We start from the raw sequence: 18,836 nt of genomic DNA, 5'->3' as shown, positions 1-18,836 counted from the left end.
GCCCCCTCCCACCATCACCATTGAGACTCCTACAGAGAGGGCCCAGGATCCTGTGGAACTCGCAAGGGGGGAATCGCATCCCATCTCCCCTCCCACTTTCTCACTGGTGTGGCTCTTGGGTTCTCCTGCAGCCACCTCTGGTCCCAGGGCAGCCCCAGGCCTGCTTCGCCACCTCCACTGGGCCTGGGATGCCACAGGATGCTTTGCCACCACTGCAGAAAATTCTGTTTTACTTTTGGGGGAATGTGAATCCCCCTGTGTATTTGATTGAAGATTTTTCTACAAATCTATGGGGGTGCCCCAAGTTTGCAGAAGAATCTCTTTAGCCTCCAGGTGGCCCGATCTGCTGATTTAGATATCTGCAGATGGTGGCCACACTTGGCTAACAGTATATAAACAATGATTAAAACAAACAAGGAAGAGGGCTAACCAAGGAACACCAGACAAAATTAAAAAGTCTTCACCCACTGGCAGAAAAAGAGTGAGAGGGGGGGACAGACAAATTTCAGGTTGCCAACCGTCTAACCTCTGATGGGGCACCAAAGCAAGGTCCCTGAAGAAAGGTTCATATAGGAGTAGGCAGTCTTCAAGGAATGTAAGTCCCAAGCTGTATAGGACTGAAAGGTCAACATCAGCAGTTTAAAATGGGCACAGAAGTAAATCAGAAGCCATAACATTTGTTCACCTTTTAAAAAGATCTTTTATGCTTACTTTTTGGAAACTTGAAACAGTTGATAGGATGATGGTACAAATGATATCAGACGCTAAAATGATTTTTTTTTAAATTCAGGTGATCTATCAAGACCTTGTAAAAGTTGTCTCATTGTTAAGCACTTGCCAGCTTTATTTATAAAAAAATTAATATTTATACATTTGTAAGGATTCTAATCATCTTTATAACACTGTACTAAAACAGTGTAGTGCTGTTATCTATAAACTGAAATTATCAGTTTCCAAGATCACATAAACGTGTTATGTCAAAATGGGTTAAAATTGCTTCTATACAGTATGTTGTACAAGCCATAATTATTTATCATGGGTCAACTCTTAACGTTCTTTGCTGCAGCTGCCTTCCTCTATTCACCAATATCCAGCACTTAGGTATGGAGTTTTTGCAGAGTGTTATAGTAATCCTTAGTTGGTCCACAGAATTATAGTTCTTAATATAAAAGAATGCTTTGACTTGGTGATAATTCTTGGACAAAATCTTCTCTTCAATCTGCTAAATACCTACACTATCCTAAAAAAGTGCAGTCAAGTGTTTTAGATATGCATTTATTTTTAGTTTGATGTATTTTGGATAAATATGCCCTATGACTATCAGAAAGGCATCTAGAGATTAAAACATACTAACGTCACAGTAAAATATTATAACATTTTAATGAAAGAAATCACACACATGATTTGCTTCTGTCTAAAACAAATTAAGCAATTTATCAAACTTTAGGTTAATTAGGTACTAATTTCAATAATTTTCCTTTACATAAATGCTTTTTTACTGCAAATATCCCCAGTATAAAAATAAGTACAGTATAAAGAACCTCAAGTATGTTACAGCAAAGTTCATGAAAATTCACACTTAATACATTGCTCTCTCTAAAAATAAACAGGGCTACCAAGAGAAAATTCTCAAAAATTAGAGAAGAGAGCACAGACAGGCTTTATGCCTGATTCATTGCTACAGGATGACTACTTTAAGGGTCATCTAGCTTGTTACTTATTCTTGGAAAATCCAAGAAACAATTGTATATCAGAGCACAGAAGGAAAAAAAGACTATGTATTTAATACAAAGAGTATCCTTATGTTCAACAAATCTGTTATAAATATATAACAAAGTTAGCTACTCAAAGAGTGATTAGATGGGCACTGTTTAAGATTCTGAAGCACCATTATATACTTCAAATGTCCTGATGTATTTAAAATCAAGACAGTTGCAAATATGAAGTCTTACAAAATTATCACACCTGGCAGAAACATGTTCTGTTTCTCTCATACAGGCAAAACAGTTGTGCAAACTATCAGACATTTAAAATATGCCTGTTCTTTAGTAATTAACAGATTCAATATTTAAATCTCAACTGCAAGACTTAGAAACTCTTCTTAACTTAAATATGCTCATCCTGGGGGAAATGATACATTACCTAAGAATGGCTCAATCGGATGAAATCAACATGAGATTTGCATCAATCATAAACACTTATTACAGAAAGACAGATATGGGTATCCTTCAATATTGTTACACATGCTTGTTTTACTTTTACAGTGTCTGTATTAAGTGTAAAGTTTCAGAACACTACAAAACCCTATGTTTTTAAATTCAGCTTTCAGGTTGAGGTTAAAGAAGAACATATTTGCTTTTTAAAAAGCAAAATACTCTCTTAAAGATGTATTACTAAATCATTGGCTTTTTAAAAGATAAACCTGAATGTTTCAACCATAGTGTAATGCAACTGCTTTGGTATTGGTCAGTGCTAGCAATTCAGTCCACTACAGCATGATATACATATCAATTACATCATGAGAGATTCGGTAATAAAAAATATCAATTCAATTTCCAGTGGTAGTTTTGTGGCATCTGATGTCCCACCATGGATCACAGGAATCAAAGCACTGTCCAGATCATTCAGATAATGCTGAGGCAAAAGCTGGCCTCCAGAGCCTGCCTGGTATTCCACCTAAAAATGAAAAAAAACATGCCATTGCTTATTCTGATGTGTATTCTGATCTTAACGGTTTAAGCCATTTACAATGACAGTTTAACATTTTAAAAAGAAAAAAAAACTGGACAAGGAAAAGGAGTTTTAAAAAAGCATATTACTGTGTGTCACAGAAAAAGCTTTTCAGGCAGCTGGCAGACAGTAATGCAGATCTGCAACACAGCAGATGACAGCTGCAACTGAGGAGAGCCTGTGTCTTTCCTCAAAGATCAAGAACTTGTTTAGAGGCATCACAGCCCCCCAGCAGCTGTTGTGTCGCTGGCTAAGGAATGGTGTTAGGTAGTCCCACTAATTTCTCCTGCAGCAATTTGTAGCGACTGACAACAGGGAAGGCCAGGGAAGTAAACTCCCAGTATTTGCTATCATCCCCTGCGAATGGTTAGGTTGTTTTGTCCACTTATGGATGAAATAAGGTATATGCTGAGGTGACAACAACTGCTACACAATACTAGGCAGACAATGCATGAGGTACACAATGTATAACGAGTCAAAAACTGAAGGCTAATTTTCTCCCCATGATTATGTTGTGAGTTCATTTTATAAGGAGAACTGAATTTGACTTCATTAAAGACATGTGTATGTCACTTTTCCTAAATGAAAAACAATTTACAAAAAACCCCAAGATTTAAGCACAACAGTTAGGAGATAATGGTATATGGTCTGGCATTTCCTATTGCCTTTCCTCAAGTTAAACACACCTAACTAGCCCTTGGGAGTTGGCAGAGGGGCTGGCCCACCTGGAAGCTGAACAGCTCTCAAGCTGTTAGTAGCACTGCTGAACTCCTTTCCTTTCACCTCTAAATGGCAACTTACAATCCAAATGGGCTTTATATTATCCACCATGCTGATGTATAACTGTATCATTTTAGCAGTTACCATGTCAGTATCCATGGAGACTCGAAGACCTATCTTGTTCATTCCATTATTTTTCAGTGTTTTGAGATGATGGCAAAGAGCAGCACAGCAAGCCAATGCAATTTCTTTAGCAAATTGGTAAGGAGGATGGCTGCACAGTTCACTAGCCTTTACGAGATAGAACACCTGAAATGTAATTAATGAATAGTCAGCAGTGGTAGGCTACCCCCCCCAAGTTAGCAAGACAATTACTGCAACAGCATAACATCCCTTAAGCAGTGCTCAGTGAGAGATATACCGGATCAGTGGTTCTTAACCTTTAACTCACTACTGCCCTCCAAATAGGCAACTTCATAATAGAATACCTCCAAGTAAACAAATAAGGACATAAAAACAGATCTCTGGATGAAATAACTTCACTTATATAGGTATATTTATCATATACACATATGATATAAAAATCTCACACACATTCGATGAGATCCCTATACATTCCTGATGTCTATCAGCCAACTCCTTAATGTTAAATTTGATTCCTATATGCTTTGTTGCTTTAAGGCCATGGGAGAGAATTATCCCATCCTGGGGGTAAAATCCAAGATTTCCTCCACTAGCTGGCAGAAGTTACTGCAACTGGGGGGAAGGGGCTGCCTAAAATTCTGACCGCTACCCCATTTGACCCCTGAAGTTATGAACACCACCACCCTGATTCATGGACAGATCCCATTAAGAATCACTGTGTTGGCGTTCAATTAAAAATTGTAAAAGGATTATATGGATGTGAGAAATGTATAATGAAATCTAAAGTACTTTTTAAAAACTACTTTTAAAAATGTAGCTTATCCTAAAGATACACATCTTGACATACCATTTTCCACTGCTGCTCTCTTTTCTACTAAGGCATGCTACCACTGGCTCCTTGCTCCCAGACCATAACCTCCCTAATATGCTTATACATGTGCATGCTATTATTAGCACACGTTAACAAGTACAGTGCAGCATAAAAATCCAATTTAAACTAGATGGGGAGGGGGAGGACAGGAGGGTGAATACAGACCTACAAGAATTCTGTAACTATCTAACAGATACCTGGCAGTGTTCCCTCTAAGCTGAGTTAGTGTGAGCTAGCTCACAGTTTTTTAGCCTCTGCCTCACTCATTTTTGTCTTAGCTCAGGAAGGATTGCTCCATATCAAACTAATTATGCAGTAGCCAAATCACCTGCTCACAACTTTAATGCTAGTAGCTCACAAAGTAGAATTGTTGCTCACAAGGCTCCATAGCTTAGAGGGGACATTGATACCTGGGCTTCTGCACTGATGTAACCTTCATCCTGTAAAAGTTCTTGGATTTGCCCAGTTTCTGACCCCAACCTATGCACTACCCTATTACCTGCTCTTTTGGATAGGTAAGAAAAAGACACTTAACAGAGATAACCAACAGATAAAGGAACCTATTACATGGTAAAAGTTGTGGGAACATCCTGCAGAAAAAGCAGATGTGAAAAAGTAGGGTATCATGCATAGGGACAGTTATCCAGGCCTTTGTTAGTGTTGCTAACCTGAATCCTTTCACACATAGAAACTACGACTGTGCTATGGTATTAGGATGTGTGCCAGTAAAATCTGAATACTGACATTCAATCAGTAAAAATAATGCTAGATGAAGTATGTGTTTACTATTGAGATCTCAAGGCCAAGTAGTGTTTGTGCTTTCCAAAACAAAGGCAGGGAACAAAACGTAGTTCTGATACTAGCGGTCCAATTACTCATTAGAAGAAAACTGGAATTTAGTTGGGCTAAAGACAAAGAACCTGCTGTTTCACACATATATTTACAGCTGTATGAAAGAAATATCACCAGACAAACTGTAAGCACTGGGACAGTAGATGAGGGGACAGAGCATGTACACGACATATACAACAGATAGTGTACATTTTAATGGTGCTGAAGAGTGCCATCAAGTTGCAGCTGACTTATGGCAGCCCTGTAGGGTTTTCAAGGCAATAGACATCCAGAGGCAGTTTGGTATTGCCTGCCTCTGTGTAACAAACCTGGACTTCTCTGGGTGCCTTCCATCCAAATACTAAGCAGGGCCAAGCCTGCTTAGCTCCTGAGATCTGATGAGATCGGGCCAGCCTCCAACATCCAGGTTAGGACAATATTTCTAATAGCATTCCTTAATCTTAAGGGAATATTTGTTACTTTCAAAAAAAGCAACATTTACTTACCTCAGTACATTTTATAAGTTTTCCATCCATTTCAAAATCTCCTTCTTGAACTATTTTTTCATTCTGAGTTCCTTCCATTGACTTTCCATCTATTGGACTTGTAATTCTATGAAGATTAACACTGCATTAATTGCACCAGTTGGGTACAAACATCAATTCTTCTTCTATACACTGTGAAAAACGTTTTGGGCATGACTTTATGTGACAGATTAAGTAGTTATGTTCCACAGTGTACCCTGATTTATCATTTAATTTTTTTAAATCAAGTATCCAGGATCCAAAAAGCTGCGTAACCAGCCTTGTAATAGGCCAGTGGAATTCTGGACTGTTTTTGTTTTGAATAGCTGATGCAATATCAGAAAATGTTTTTCAGACTACTTTAGAAACGGTAGTTCACTATTCAGCACAGAGAGTGGGCTACTTTTGAGAAAACAAGCCCCTTTAGATTCTTCAACCACTTCTGCTGTTCTTTGAATCTTAGTCAAAATCTTCAAGACATACACAATATGCATTCTCAGTGTGCAATTTTGTGACAACAGCTTACATTTTTCTGTATTGTCCACTTGGAATACTACAGCCATAATAAAGTGAACATGCTTGAGGTTATATACACACACATGCACACTCTCTGCATAAACCTTCCAAGGAACCGTACAAAGCAAAATTACAATTAAAATTTCAATTACATTTTTAAACAACCCAATGTTCTACAGAAATCGTTAATATTTTAATGATTCATCCCAACCATTTTGTGCTTGGACCCATTCCATGATGGCCCTTTCTCCAAATTCCCAAAGTACCTGCAGACAGCCATGGTAACAAGGGTTGGGGACTGGTGTGTGGTAAAATGCAGAGCTCCATGCAGATTACCTATCCTCCAGCTGTAATAATGAACTAAAACTCATCCAAGCAATATGACTAGACTGTGGTCTGTAAACATTCTGAATATGTGCTAACTAGTGGTATTTAAGCCCTCGTGAATATGGACAACTGTATCCATCAGATCCCTAGCGAATAATTCACAGTGGGCATTGAACTGATCCAACTTATGACATATCACTACACAGAATGGCTCCACTGCATAGCTTTGTTACGGACACAGTGACTGCAGGGAAACACTGCTGCTTCAGCACCATCACTACCACAGGGTAGTCATGAAGATTTGCTCTAGTCTGTGTTCAATCCTGCTTGTCATGGGTTATTCTCTACTTAGGTTCTAAAGATAAGCTTGCTTCATACTTCCAAGCTTCTCGGAAAAACAAAAGGCCAAGCAAGCTCTTAAGAGAGGACAGAATGTTTGGCCTCTACTGTACCAACTGCCCAAGTCATCTTTGTATTTCACTGATGAATTGGGGCTTTGATCTGAGCCTCAGTCATGACAACCAAAATTCCAAAGATAGTCAGGAATTCCTTCAAAGCAGCTGAAGTCCCTGAGCATCAAAATCCTTGGGTCCTTAATATCAAAGCTAGCATTACCACAAGTTCAGGTAGAGATACTCTCTGGCAATGGATGGGTGGTACACTAATGAAATCCACAGTCTGTCCAATGTACCCAACATCTGGTAGGTACACTTGAAGCTAAGACTCTGACAAAGTATGTGAAGAGGTGATATTAACCAAAGTTACTATGGCCGCTTCTGTTCCCTGACCAAAGTCTTGGCTGATGCTGCACTAGAAACAAACAGGGTGGACACTGCTGAGAAACATCTGGCATCACTTATCTAGCATTCAGCGGCAACACTTTTACACCCAATGGTAAGCTATCATGACAACCTAGGTCTTACTGGATGACATAAGGAGCGTAACAGGGGACACCTCCATTTCTAACACTGAGGTATAAATAAAATGCACACACACACATCTCTTTAGTGCACTAGGATGCTAAATCTGAACTCACAATAACTGCTTTCCCATTCAACATATTCCAGTTATGTATACATTATGTAGGACTGTTACAATACTACACTTTTAGAGTCAGGTTCCCTGTGTGACAGTTTTACTAATCAATATGGATGGGATCCTGTGCCACCCTTCCACTAAGCAAAGAGCCTTGTTCAGGTGGAATCATTTTCCCCCTTTTGGAGCACAACTCCTCTGCTTAACAGACCTAGCCTTTAATCTTATTGCTCAATTTAATATTATTCAACAGATTTTACAGATTAATTTAGCATTTATAGTATTCATAGAAGGACAACAGCACAAATATTCTTGCGGTAGTTTTGAATAATCTACCAGCAGAAATTCTTTAAGATATCTAGATTTGTGCACAATGGAAAGCTAGATTTTGATCCCTAATATATCATCAAACTCAGCACCAAGCTAGAAAACAGAAGTTCGCAAAATTATGTAAATACTAAATAAAATGCCAATTAGTTTTACTCAATCAGTTGCCCAATATTATACATTTTAGCCCTCCAAAATTCTCAAAACTCATCATACCTCATATTTGTTTTCTCTTCATTCTGCACCCAACAAATGTCCACATATTCTCTCAGATCACCTGAGTCTACTTTGCCACATGTAATTTTAAAGTCCTTTTTCCCCCTTAAAGCTTGTCGTAACCCCTCCATCGTCTCTGGAGTGATCTGTACCATTAATCCATCTGTAAAAGAAAAGTTATTTTTTTGAACATAAAACACTTAAGTTTTGCAACAGTTTAATTTTAAAAACTGATTCAGGTGCATAACGCTATGATTTGGATGCTACAAAGCAAAAAAACTCTTGTTTAATTCCAATTTATTTCAATGATGCTTATGTAGGAGACATTAATAAGCTTATACTCCTAAACTCACATCTACTAAAGCGTTTTCAGAAATGATGTGCAGAAAAGGATTCAGTATTTTCTTTTCTTTTTTTTATCATCCCCCTGGGGGCAGGTTTTTATTGGGGTTTTTTTTCAGACTACCAAACTACAACAGAAAATAGAGGAAAGGGAAGTACATCTAGGGAATAAAGAAAAAAGACCCACAACTAACTAAAAACCAAAGAGTAGGAGATCATACATCAGCTTAACACCATGCTATTTTCAAAAAGCTAGTAATAATACAATGAACTTAGTCGGTTATGCTAGATTAATTATCGTTTAACCATCCCTTTAACTGTTTAAAGAAATTCCCAGAGCATCCCCAAGTTATTTCAACATTTTTTCAGGCACAAATCAGAGTCCTTCAGCCCTTATTTATTCTTATCTTTTCTAATCCTCAACAGAGTCAATCCTTTCTTCTTTATCGTTGAGCTTGAAAATGATACCTTTTGGGGTTAACCACCTGTAACGGATGCCATTTGTTTGTAAGAAAAGGATTAATTCTTTATAGTTCTTTCTCTTCTGTCTTATATCAAATGGAATATCTTTTAAAATCCTGATATTATTGCCCCCAATTTTCAAGGGTGTTCCCGAATTTGCTTTCAAAATAGCATCTCTCATATGTCTCTTTGAGAATCTGACCACTATTTCCCCAGGCAGATTATTTTTCTTGATGTACGATGAATAGGACCTGTAGACCACATCCATCTCGCTGCAAAGGTATTCCGCTGTTAAATCTGTCATTGGGGCTATTGCTTTACTCAGCCGTTGCTTCAGATTCTCTCCTTCAATTTCCCGGACCCCTTGAAACCGTAGGACCAAATTTGCTTTATCCATTTGTAGCTGTAAAAGCTTTGACTCTTCTGTAGCTTGCTTCATTTCCAGCTTTTGCACCTTTTTCTTAACTTTTTTAGTAGTGACGTCCATTTCCTTCACCTTCTCTCCCATTTGCTCTGTTGCTTTTAAGGACTGAGTCAGTTGCATCTGCTGCGCTGAGACACTCTGCCCAATTACTGACAGTTGTTGTTTAATGCCAGTGATCTTGTCCAGCAGGGGCGCAGGGAGTCAACCAAGAGTTTTGAGAGCTCAGTGACCTCATCCGTTCTAGGACTGGCCCCTAGTTTCGATTTCAACAGCTTCTCTTTCTCCGGTTTCTTCCACGCCATCTTTTTGGATTTGTTTACTTTTCAAAGAAGTTGCTAAAGTCTCTGATATTTGCCCAAACGCTTTTCTGCGCTCTGGTAAGTCTCTTAAAACAGTTTTAGTCGCTTATTTTTCCGCTCCCCCCTCTTTCCTTCTGTATTTCGTCTATGCGTTTGGGAGGGATCCCTTCCCCACTCGCTTTCCCATCACTCTTTGGGGGGGGCAGCTTCTTTTTATATCTTCATGCTTGCTTCAACCCGACTCACAGTTCGTTGTTGGCCATTCGGCCTCGCTCGTCATCATTTATTTCGCCCGATCTCCAACGCTTGTCCCGGTCAGCAGCACTCGTACCATGCGGTCATTCAGTGGCAGAACCTTCAGGGCGGAGGGGCGCCTCAATTCTCCTGCTTTCGGCCATCAAAGAGGTCGCCCCTCAAAAGCCCCCTGGCTGGGAGCCTTTTACCAAGGCTCCGGGGGGGTCGCGACACGTCGGACCCACTCCCACACACTGGTGTGCAGTTTACATCCCCGGGATGTCCAAGAGATGTGTCTGCCTGTGTGTCGCCATAAACCGGAAGCCCAGGATTCAGTATTTTCACTTGTAACTATCATGACTCAGATTTCACAAATAAAGTAGGGATGAAACATTACACAAAAAGAGCTTAAGCTGTAAGTAGCTGATTAAGATTTGTATTAAAATTGTATACATTGTTTCAATAGAAGTAATGAGGACTATACAGAAGAAAAATGCTTAGAATGACCTATTATTACTTTTATTGTTCCATAGACTGTGTAAAATGGAAGTGTTTCAGGAGGGTGCTTTAATAAAGGGAATCAGGGTTGTAGTTCACTGCACTGCTTATTGTGTGGATTATCTGGTTTGCAATATCTTATACTGTTTTCTTTCTCACACTGTTTTCCTAGTTTTGGAACCTGCTTTGAGTCTCGGCAAGACAGGAGAACTACAAGTATAATAAATAAGTTAATTAATCAAAGTTTATTCCACCCCTCCTCTCCAAACAAGAGGTTCCTGTATCAATAATTATCACAATTTGAACTACTACTTTCGTTCTAGAATCATGACAATCAATACCTTCAACAATACTGGATTTAGCAAGGAATCCAGAAGATGTTTTTAGGGCTCCATTGAACACGACAAAGCTTGCCCCTGTAACTAAACAGACAACACACAGTTCAGTCAACCACACTATATTTAAAGTATTTTAAATGCTGTGCTACATATAGTGCTTACAAATCCTGTTGTCGTAGAAAAACAAGTCTAGGTTGGGAAAATTTCTCATCAGTGTATGAAGTGCCAGCTCACACACTGCAGAAATTAGAATCAAAATCAAGTCTTACATTTCAAGTTAAACAAAAATTTGACAGTCAGCATTAAGAAAATAAAGGGCTCAAACATACTAGACAGGATACAAATTTAAAACACTATGTGGGAAAATGCTGCTTACTGATTATTTGTCTATTTTCTGTTATGAAACAAGGAACGTGATTACTTCCTGGTGATGGAAACTATTGTCAAGTCACAGCTGATAGTGACCTCTTAGGGTTCTCAAGGTAACAGATGAACAGAGACAGGCTGCTACCGCTTGCCTCTGCATTTCAACCCTGGACTTCCTTGGTGGACACCCATCTGCTAAGTAAATGAAAGCCAACTTTGATTGACTTCTGAGACTGGCCTAGCCTGGGTCATCCAGGTCAGCCAAAGGGCTCCACACCCCAGACACAAAAATCTGCAGCATATGTGCTTGGAAGGTGAACGATCATTTGTGGTTTTATTTTGTTTTTAAATTGTAATGCTTTCAATTATGATTTGGAACTGTCTTGAGTCAGAAGGAAAGGCAGGATATAAATATTTTAATTTAAAAAATCAACTAATATAAGACATTTACCTTTCCTTGGCTGTCCAGTCGAACTGTTTGCTTGTGTCTGATAGACTCCATCACTGTTCTGTACACAAACTAAGTGAGAATCTGCTTCAGCACTAAAACTCGCTCCAATGCTAATGACATGTTCATTAGAAGTATTCATAACTTTCATCACCTGCAATTATAGAAATGTTACTAAGAATTCCTATATAAAATCCTTCCTTTATTTCACTAGCCAAGTCTTAAATTAGGTTGCTACAGACAGATTATTTATCTACACTTAACCCATCTACATCAATTTCTTAATGCCCTCTTGTAAGCCGCCCTGAGCCCGCTTGCGGGGAGGGCGGGGTAAAAATGTTAAAATAATAATAATAATACCTCACAGTCACATCCCTTTTAAAGAAGATCCATACTGCCATTTCTGTCTGGTACAGTGTAGGTCACTCTCATGCAATACAATGGATTTGGCATAACAGAATGCTACAGGAGCACATGTTTAACCGTATACTGTGGTATACCATTTGGGAAAATATTTAAGACACACAGCAGTCTTTTAAACTTTCCTCCAATATCATGACACCATGAGGCCTACAAACTTTGCTCAGCCGCCCATATTCATGTTTTTAGAAACTCAGCAGGGCATTTGCATCCCTAGTATGAATACTGCTTTCTGCTCTTATTTAAAACATACTATGTGACCTATCCACCCAAATAGGGTCCCCAAAATATTTCAGCATTCAAAGAGGTTTTGAAGTATATTATATATAAAATAATTCAAAACATATAAGCCATGTAACACCACAACCAGAGAGAAGGGACAGTAACAGTTATTGGAGGTATGTTAAATGAAACAAAAAAGTCTCCAACCACTGGCAGAAGACAATAGTGGCAGACAGATGAATCTCCATGGGAAGGGAGTTCCAAAGTCTTGGTGCCATGACCAAGAAGTTGCCACCCATCTAGCATCAGGTAGGAGGGTCCCCAAAGATGACTGGAGAGGACAGGTAGGTTCACATGAGAGAAGATGGTACTTAAATTGTGCTGGCCTCAACCACATAGAACTTTCAATACTAGCACCTTGAATTGGCCTGGAAGCAAAAATGGAAGCCAGTGTAGATGGAACAGACTGTAGTGCCTCCCATCCAACAAAGGTGGACCAGAAGGATACCATCATCTAGCATCAAAAGCCACTGAGCGGTCCAGGAGAATTAACAGGGTCACACTTAAATAGGGTCCCCAAAATATTTCAGCATTCAAAGAGCTTTTAAAATATATTATATATAAAATAAATAATTCAAAACATATTAGCCATGTAACACCACAACCAGGGAGAAGGGACAGTAACAGTTATTGGAGATATGTCAAATGAAACAAAAAAGTCTCCAACCATTGGCAGAACACAATAGTGGTAGACATGAATCTCCATGGGAAGGGAGTTCCAAGGTCTTGGTGCCATGACCAAGAAGTTGCCACCCATCTAGCATCAGGTAGGAGGGTCCCCAAAGATGACTGGAGAGGACAGGTAGGTTCACATGAGAGAAGATGGTACTTAAATTGTGCTGGCCTCAACCACATAGAACTTTCAATACTAGCACCTTGAATTGGCCTGGAAGCAAAATGGAAGCCAGTGTTGATGGAACAGACTGTAGTGATATGATTCCTATAACTCACTCCAGTCAGCATCCTGACTCTAGCATACTGTAACAACTGTAGCTTCCAGAGAGTCTTCAAGGACCGCCCCAAATACTGCAGAAATCTAATCTAGATGGCGTGTACCACAGTGGCAGGATCCTTCCCTCTAGGAAGGGATGCAAGCTGGCTTACCAGCTGAAGCTAGCAAAAGGCACCCCCAGCCACCACTTCCACCTGTTTCTCAAACAGAGGCCCATGTCCAGCAGCACCTCCAAGCTACAAACTTGCTGATTCAGGGAGAATGCAACCCTATCCAGAGCAGGAGATATCTCAGCAACACCTCTGTTTTGTTGGGGTTAAATTTCAGTTTGTTAGCCCTCAGAGATCCCAAAACTGCCTCCAGGCACCTGTTCATGATTTCCACAGCCTCCCCAGGATCTACTGGAAGTATGATATAGAGCTTAGAGTCATCCGCATATTGCTGGCAACAGCCCAAATCTCCGGATAAAACCAACACAGAACAGTGCCTCCCATCCCCCAAAAGTGGACCAGAAGGATACCATCATCTATGGCATCAAAAGCCACTGAGAGGTCCAGGAGAATTAACAGGGTCACACTTTCCCTATTCATGTCCCAGCAGAAGTCACCCACTACGGTGACTAAAGCGGTTTCAGTCCTGTGACCAGTAGGGTCATTCAACTCTCCTGGCCTCACAGCAGGTTTCTTTAGGAACAGGTGCATCACTGTTCACTTCAAGGTGGGGGTGACCAGTTCTGGGAGGCATTTACTGTCTCCTGGACCCAGTCTGCCAGTTAGTGCAAAAGCAGTGAGTCAACACAACAGGAATTCAGTGCAAAGACGTTTTCAGCAATTCAAGGCAAAAAAATAATAATTCTAGCACGGAAAACCTTTATAGCATAACCATTTATCATGGCTGGAAGGATAGAGATCTTGCACAATTTACTGATGTCTGTACTAATTTTAATCAGTCTTCTAACCCAAGATATGAATGTTCAAACCCCACGTTCTGTCTGCAACTAGTTTGTATTAAACATGGTTTACTTTGATACAAGTAAACTCTTGGGGAGCTAGACAGAGAAACTGCAAGGCAGAGGAAGTGCAAAAGTAGCACCTGTCCAGGCCCTCATTAGAAACTACACTTACCTCATTATATCTGTTCAGAGGTATTTTAATACAGCTTCTACCCATTTCCATATGAATAAATAAGTTATCTATTGTATGCAAGGTATACTGATAATTCCTAAGATCCTGCAACGAAATATGAACTTGATTAATATCTTGATGTTTAATTTTGAACTGCATGGATACTGTTCATGACATACAAAGAAATATTCACATTCTACCAGCAAGTTCAACAATCTTGAGACAAGAACTATAACCCACTGACCAGAAAAGCTGTGTTATTGTTCCCTGTGAACAAAATACTTGCAGCTTGCTCCTAGGATTTTGCTCCCCTAACAGCAGCACCTTCATCTTACACAAGCAGGCTCTGGGTGTCGGAAGAGACACGTTCTGCCACTAGAAGGCACCTCATACTGAGAGAAGGCTCTGCCATCAACCAAACAGATTGATAGAATCCACAGCACTGAAGCAAGTTAACCATTAGAATGAATCTACAAGGAATTGCCTGCCTTCTAGTTAAATGATCAGAGCAAGAGTAGATCTAAGTTTAGACAAGTAGATATATAACAGTAGATGTAAGAGTAGTAGGCTTGCCAAGTCCCCCCGGGGGGCGGGGAAACCCCCGCCCGAGAGGCCCGTTACCCCCCGCCAGCAGATCGGGCCCCGGAGGGGAACCCCACCTCCAAAGCATGCAACGTGCCCGGCGTCAGCACGTCACCCAGAAGTGACACAGCCGCGTTGGGAGGATTGTGGCCCCACCCCCGGCGTGCCCAACGTGGTTGCGTCACTTCCGGGTGACGTGGTTGCGGCGCGCCCCCGCTCTACATACACCGAGGACTTAAAGAGTAGACAAGTTTACTAGCTGAGCTCTCATGCTGAAAACTTTATGGTATCACTGGGACAAAATCTGTCCAGTGCACATTGACCTATGCTAAGCACAAAGGGTGGGAAAGAAGCTGTGAACATGGAGATAAAGCACAGAGTTCAGAAAAAGCCCAAAGTGCCTGGAAGCCTCCGTGAGAAAGTTAAGAAGAAGAAAAACCGTCATAGAGTGATGATGCAAATCCTCTCTTCAAAGCACAGCTGAAAAGACAACCATCTCTTGTTTAGTTATAGATTTTGCTTCTTCTGCCCCGTAAAATGCCAAGTTTAACTGAATTTTTATTTAACACTGTTTAGGACAACACACCAAGACAGCTTTAATTTATACCATCATTGTAGACCCCACATGATTAACATGATTCAGAATTGAATGATTCAGAATTGCATGATTAACATGATTCAGAATTGCATTTAAATACATTAAAGTTATCAGCACCCAATAAAAACTAAAGTATCTGTATGGAACTGACAGTTCATGGAGACAGAGGGACCCACTATTGAACTTAGTGTACTTCTCAGGACCCACTTGCCAAGTGAAAGCAGAGCATCTTCCTCCTCCCTAACATGAAATGCAAGAATCGAATATCAGCTGACACTGAACAAACTGATATTTGATTTTTAATTATTTAGCATTATTGAGCAACGTTTCATGGGGTTTTCACAGTTACACAGAAGCAATCTCAAATTTGCCATCAAGTCTTCCAGAATCTTCTCTTCCCGGCTCACCCTGTCCTACTTCTTGGCCTTGCAACCCATCTGAGTGAGTCACAAATAACTTTTGGGTCCCAATCTACAGTTTGAAGACCCCCCCCATTTCATTTTTTTTAACCTCTGGATTAATTCCTAAACCTAACATATTTGCTTTTGTCTCGTTCATCTTACGACACATTCCTATAATTCTTGTTCACAGATGGAAATGTTTTAAAACTGAATTCTGATTCCTTTTCTAATGCAGCAACTTTAATCTCAGGAATAGTGAAACAACTAAATACAAGTAAAATCATTTACTCACAACAAGCAAGTTCATGACCGTGTGTCCTCTCTCTCCAAACAGGGGCTTTCTATGTCGAATACTTGTTAAAGGAGTTGGGTATACTAGCAAAAAGAAAAAGAAAGACAGAATGCACTAATTTCTTAGTAGCATAAATGTCTAAGTCTTGAGATGAGAAGCTGACAAATTAAAGAAAAAAAGGAGACAGAAACATTAAAAAATGAGTGCATAGATGTATTTATGTAGATGTGTGCCAGCAGATATATGGTAATTTATGCCTTAGCATTTAATTGATTTATCTTAGAAAGAGATTCCCTTCATTCTATCTTGCATATCCCATTAATGTTCACCCCCCAAAATAACTTGTACAGTTCTCTTAGCCAATTCCATTGGGGTCAGGGTAGCCTCTATAAAAGATCTTTTGCTCAACTCTTTAGAAGATGTCCAAAAAAAGACAGACACTACCAAAACAGGTTGTAATATATCATAATTAACATTTTAAGAATTTAAAATTCTTTACTACAGTTAGCTTCGGCTACCTTCAGGATTTCATATAGTTAGCTGTAAAAAGAAAAATGAAAAAACAATGTGGGGGAAACCTGAACCTAGGTCTACCTAGTTTAGACTGCTGCCCCCCAAAAATGGCAAGTCAGAAACTCCTGAATGCTCATCAAATAAACATGAATGCTATTTCCTTTCCTGGTTTTCTTGCATCATCTCCTAGTCAAAGCTAAAGACCTCTCTGATAATAGACATATCCATTTGGATAATATTCCTAAGAACCATTATGCTTCCTGAAATTGTCTAATCCAGTGATGTCAGACTCAAATAGGTAAGGGGACAAACGCCCCACTCCAAGAGGCTCATCTGCCAAACTCATAGTTCCATAACTTGCCTCAATCATAGCTCCTCCCATCCTCCAGCCAGGCACATCTGGTCACACCATCAGTCTCAACTGCCCCTGAACTGGTGCCCTCCTCTCCCACTCAGTATAGATAAAGAAAGAAAAACAGCCAGGTTGGGGGGGGGGGGAGAGAAAGGATGAGACTAAGAAACTGAACATGAGAGAAGGGCAGCAAAAAAGAAATGGGGTAGGGGGAAAGGAGGAGAGAAACAGGGTGTGTGTGGGGGAAGTGAAGGAGAGCCAGGTGGCAGTGATGGCAGCTCACTTGCCTGCCCCACCCACTCACACATGAGTAGAGTCAGAGATTAATCACAAGCAAGCAAGCATACCACACTTTTTATTGTGGCCATTTTTTCCTTCATAAGTCTCCATGAAAAAAGGCCCCATTCTAGACAGCTTGAAAAATAATGTGTTTTACCCTATTAAACCTGAGTGGCACAGAACTTCCCTGCCTCCCCACTCTTGCTACAGCCCCCCTACACTTCCTAAATGCAGCTTTATCATCTCTTTGCATGGCAACACTCTTGCAAGGAAACAGTGTGCATCTCTATCCACAACAGAAAAATTGGGAAAACCTGCAGCCACACCTGAAATAAACTAGTTTTTATGACCCTTCCTTTCCATTATCCATTCCACTTATGAATTTTTAATTATTGTTACAAATAAAATGAACATAGGGTCACTGCAGATGGTCACAAATTTCATGTAAATATATACTGGATCACACCTGAGATAAATGCGATTGTTTTTCAGAAGATTAGAGCATTTGGAGTAGTAGGGATTAAGCACAGTCCACTTAAAACTCACCCCCATATTCTGCTCCCAATCTCAGCATCAAGCGAATAGGAAAAACTTTTGCCCAAGGTACTTCCTGCTTCTGAATAAGAATGCCACATAAGAATGGTGTTTTTGGTAACTCAAGATCATCCAGCTTCTGAAAAGTTGGCATGACAAACAGAAATCCACCATGCTCCTTGCTTTCAAGAAAGCCTTCAGTAAAGGTAATATTTTCCAAGTTTCCTATGAATTTTCCTAGTCAAAAACACACATCTAGTCAGAAGCCATTGCCATACATACAAGAGAGATAAATCTAGCTTCTAGAGCAAAATAGAAAGTGACCCTTCTATTCCATTCCACTAGGGTTGCCAAGTTGATTTTTCCTACTGGCTCTGGGAGCTCTCCGTTGATGCGTGCGCGCGCTGCCAGCACGTCACCAGAAGTGATGCGCGACGTTGTTGTTAGCCATTCAGTCATTTTTTACTCTTGGTGATTGTAGTATCTATACCTAAATACTTGCCTTTTAAAGCAAAATAATCAATGACTTTATTACTAATATTTTTAAGATGCTCCCAAACCCATGCACAACACAGATAAATATCTGGATTATATTCAGACCACAGGGCAGGATACAAAGAAACTTTTTTCTGAGTCGAAGAGAACTTTTGAATCCATAGCCTGTGTTTGCATAAACTTGGCAAAATGCTTTCCTATTCCAGTGCACTGACTTTTCAAGGAACATTCTGAGGTAGTGATGACATTAGAATAAAACATGTCAGATATGGGGAAAAGGAGTCCTCCTTTCTAATCCTTCTCCCAGAAGAACTCTTACTGCCATGTAAAAGCCACTGTCATCCAAGATCTGATCACTGA

General features: G+C 39.9%; 1 protein-coding gene across 1 annotated transcript; it reads right to left on the bottom strand.

The window, feature by feature from the left end:
• Positions 1–1,514: 1,514 nt before the first annotated feature.
• On the bottom strand, positions 1,515–18,218 carry ZFYVE16 (zinc finger, FYVE domain containing 16; the record flags this gene model as incomplete). Its single annotated transcript, XM_015428108.1, has 9 exons — positions 1,515–2,676; positions 3,595–3,759; positions 5,803–5,908; positions 8,242–8,404; positions 10,842–10,922; positions 11,656–11,806; positions 14,431–14,535; positions 16,304–16,386; positions 17,994–18,218. Coding segments are annotated over 9 exons (1,244 nt in total), but the record flags the coding sequence as incomplete, so codon positions are not given.
• Between the last annotated feature and the right edge of the window lie 618 nt (positions 18,219–18,836).

Source organism: Gekko japonicus, unplaced genomic scaffold (genome assembly GCF_001447785.1).
Source record: "Gekko japonicus isolate JY-2015 unplaced genomic scaffold, Gekko_japonicus_V1.1 scaffold1275, whole genome shotgun sequence".
NCBI lineage: Eukaryota > Metazoa > Chordata > Lepidosauria > Squamata > Gekkonidae > Gekko > Gekko japonicus.
Note: the sequence above shows the minus strand (reverse complement) of the source record. Positions and strands in the feature narration are given on the sequence as shown.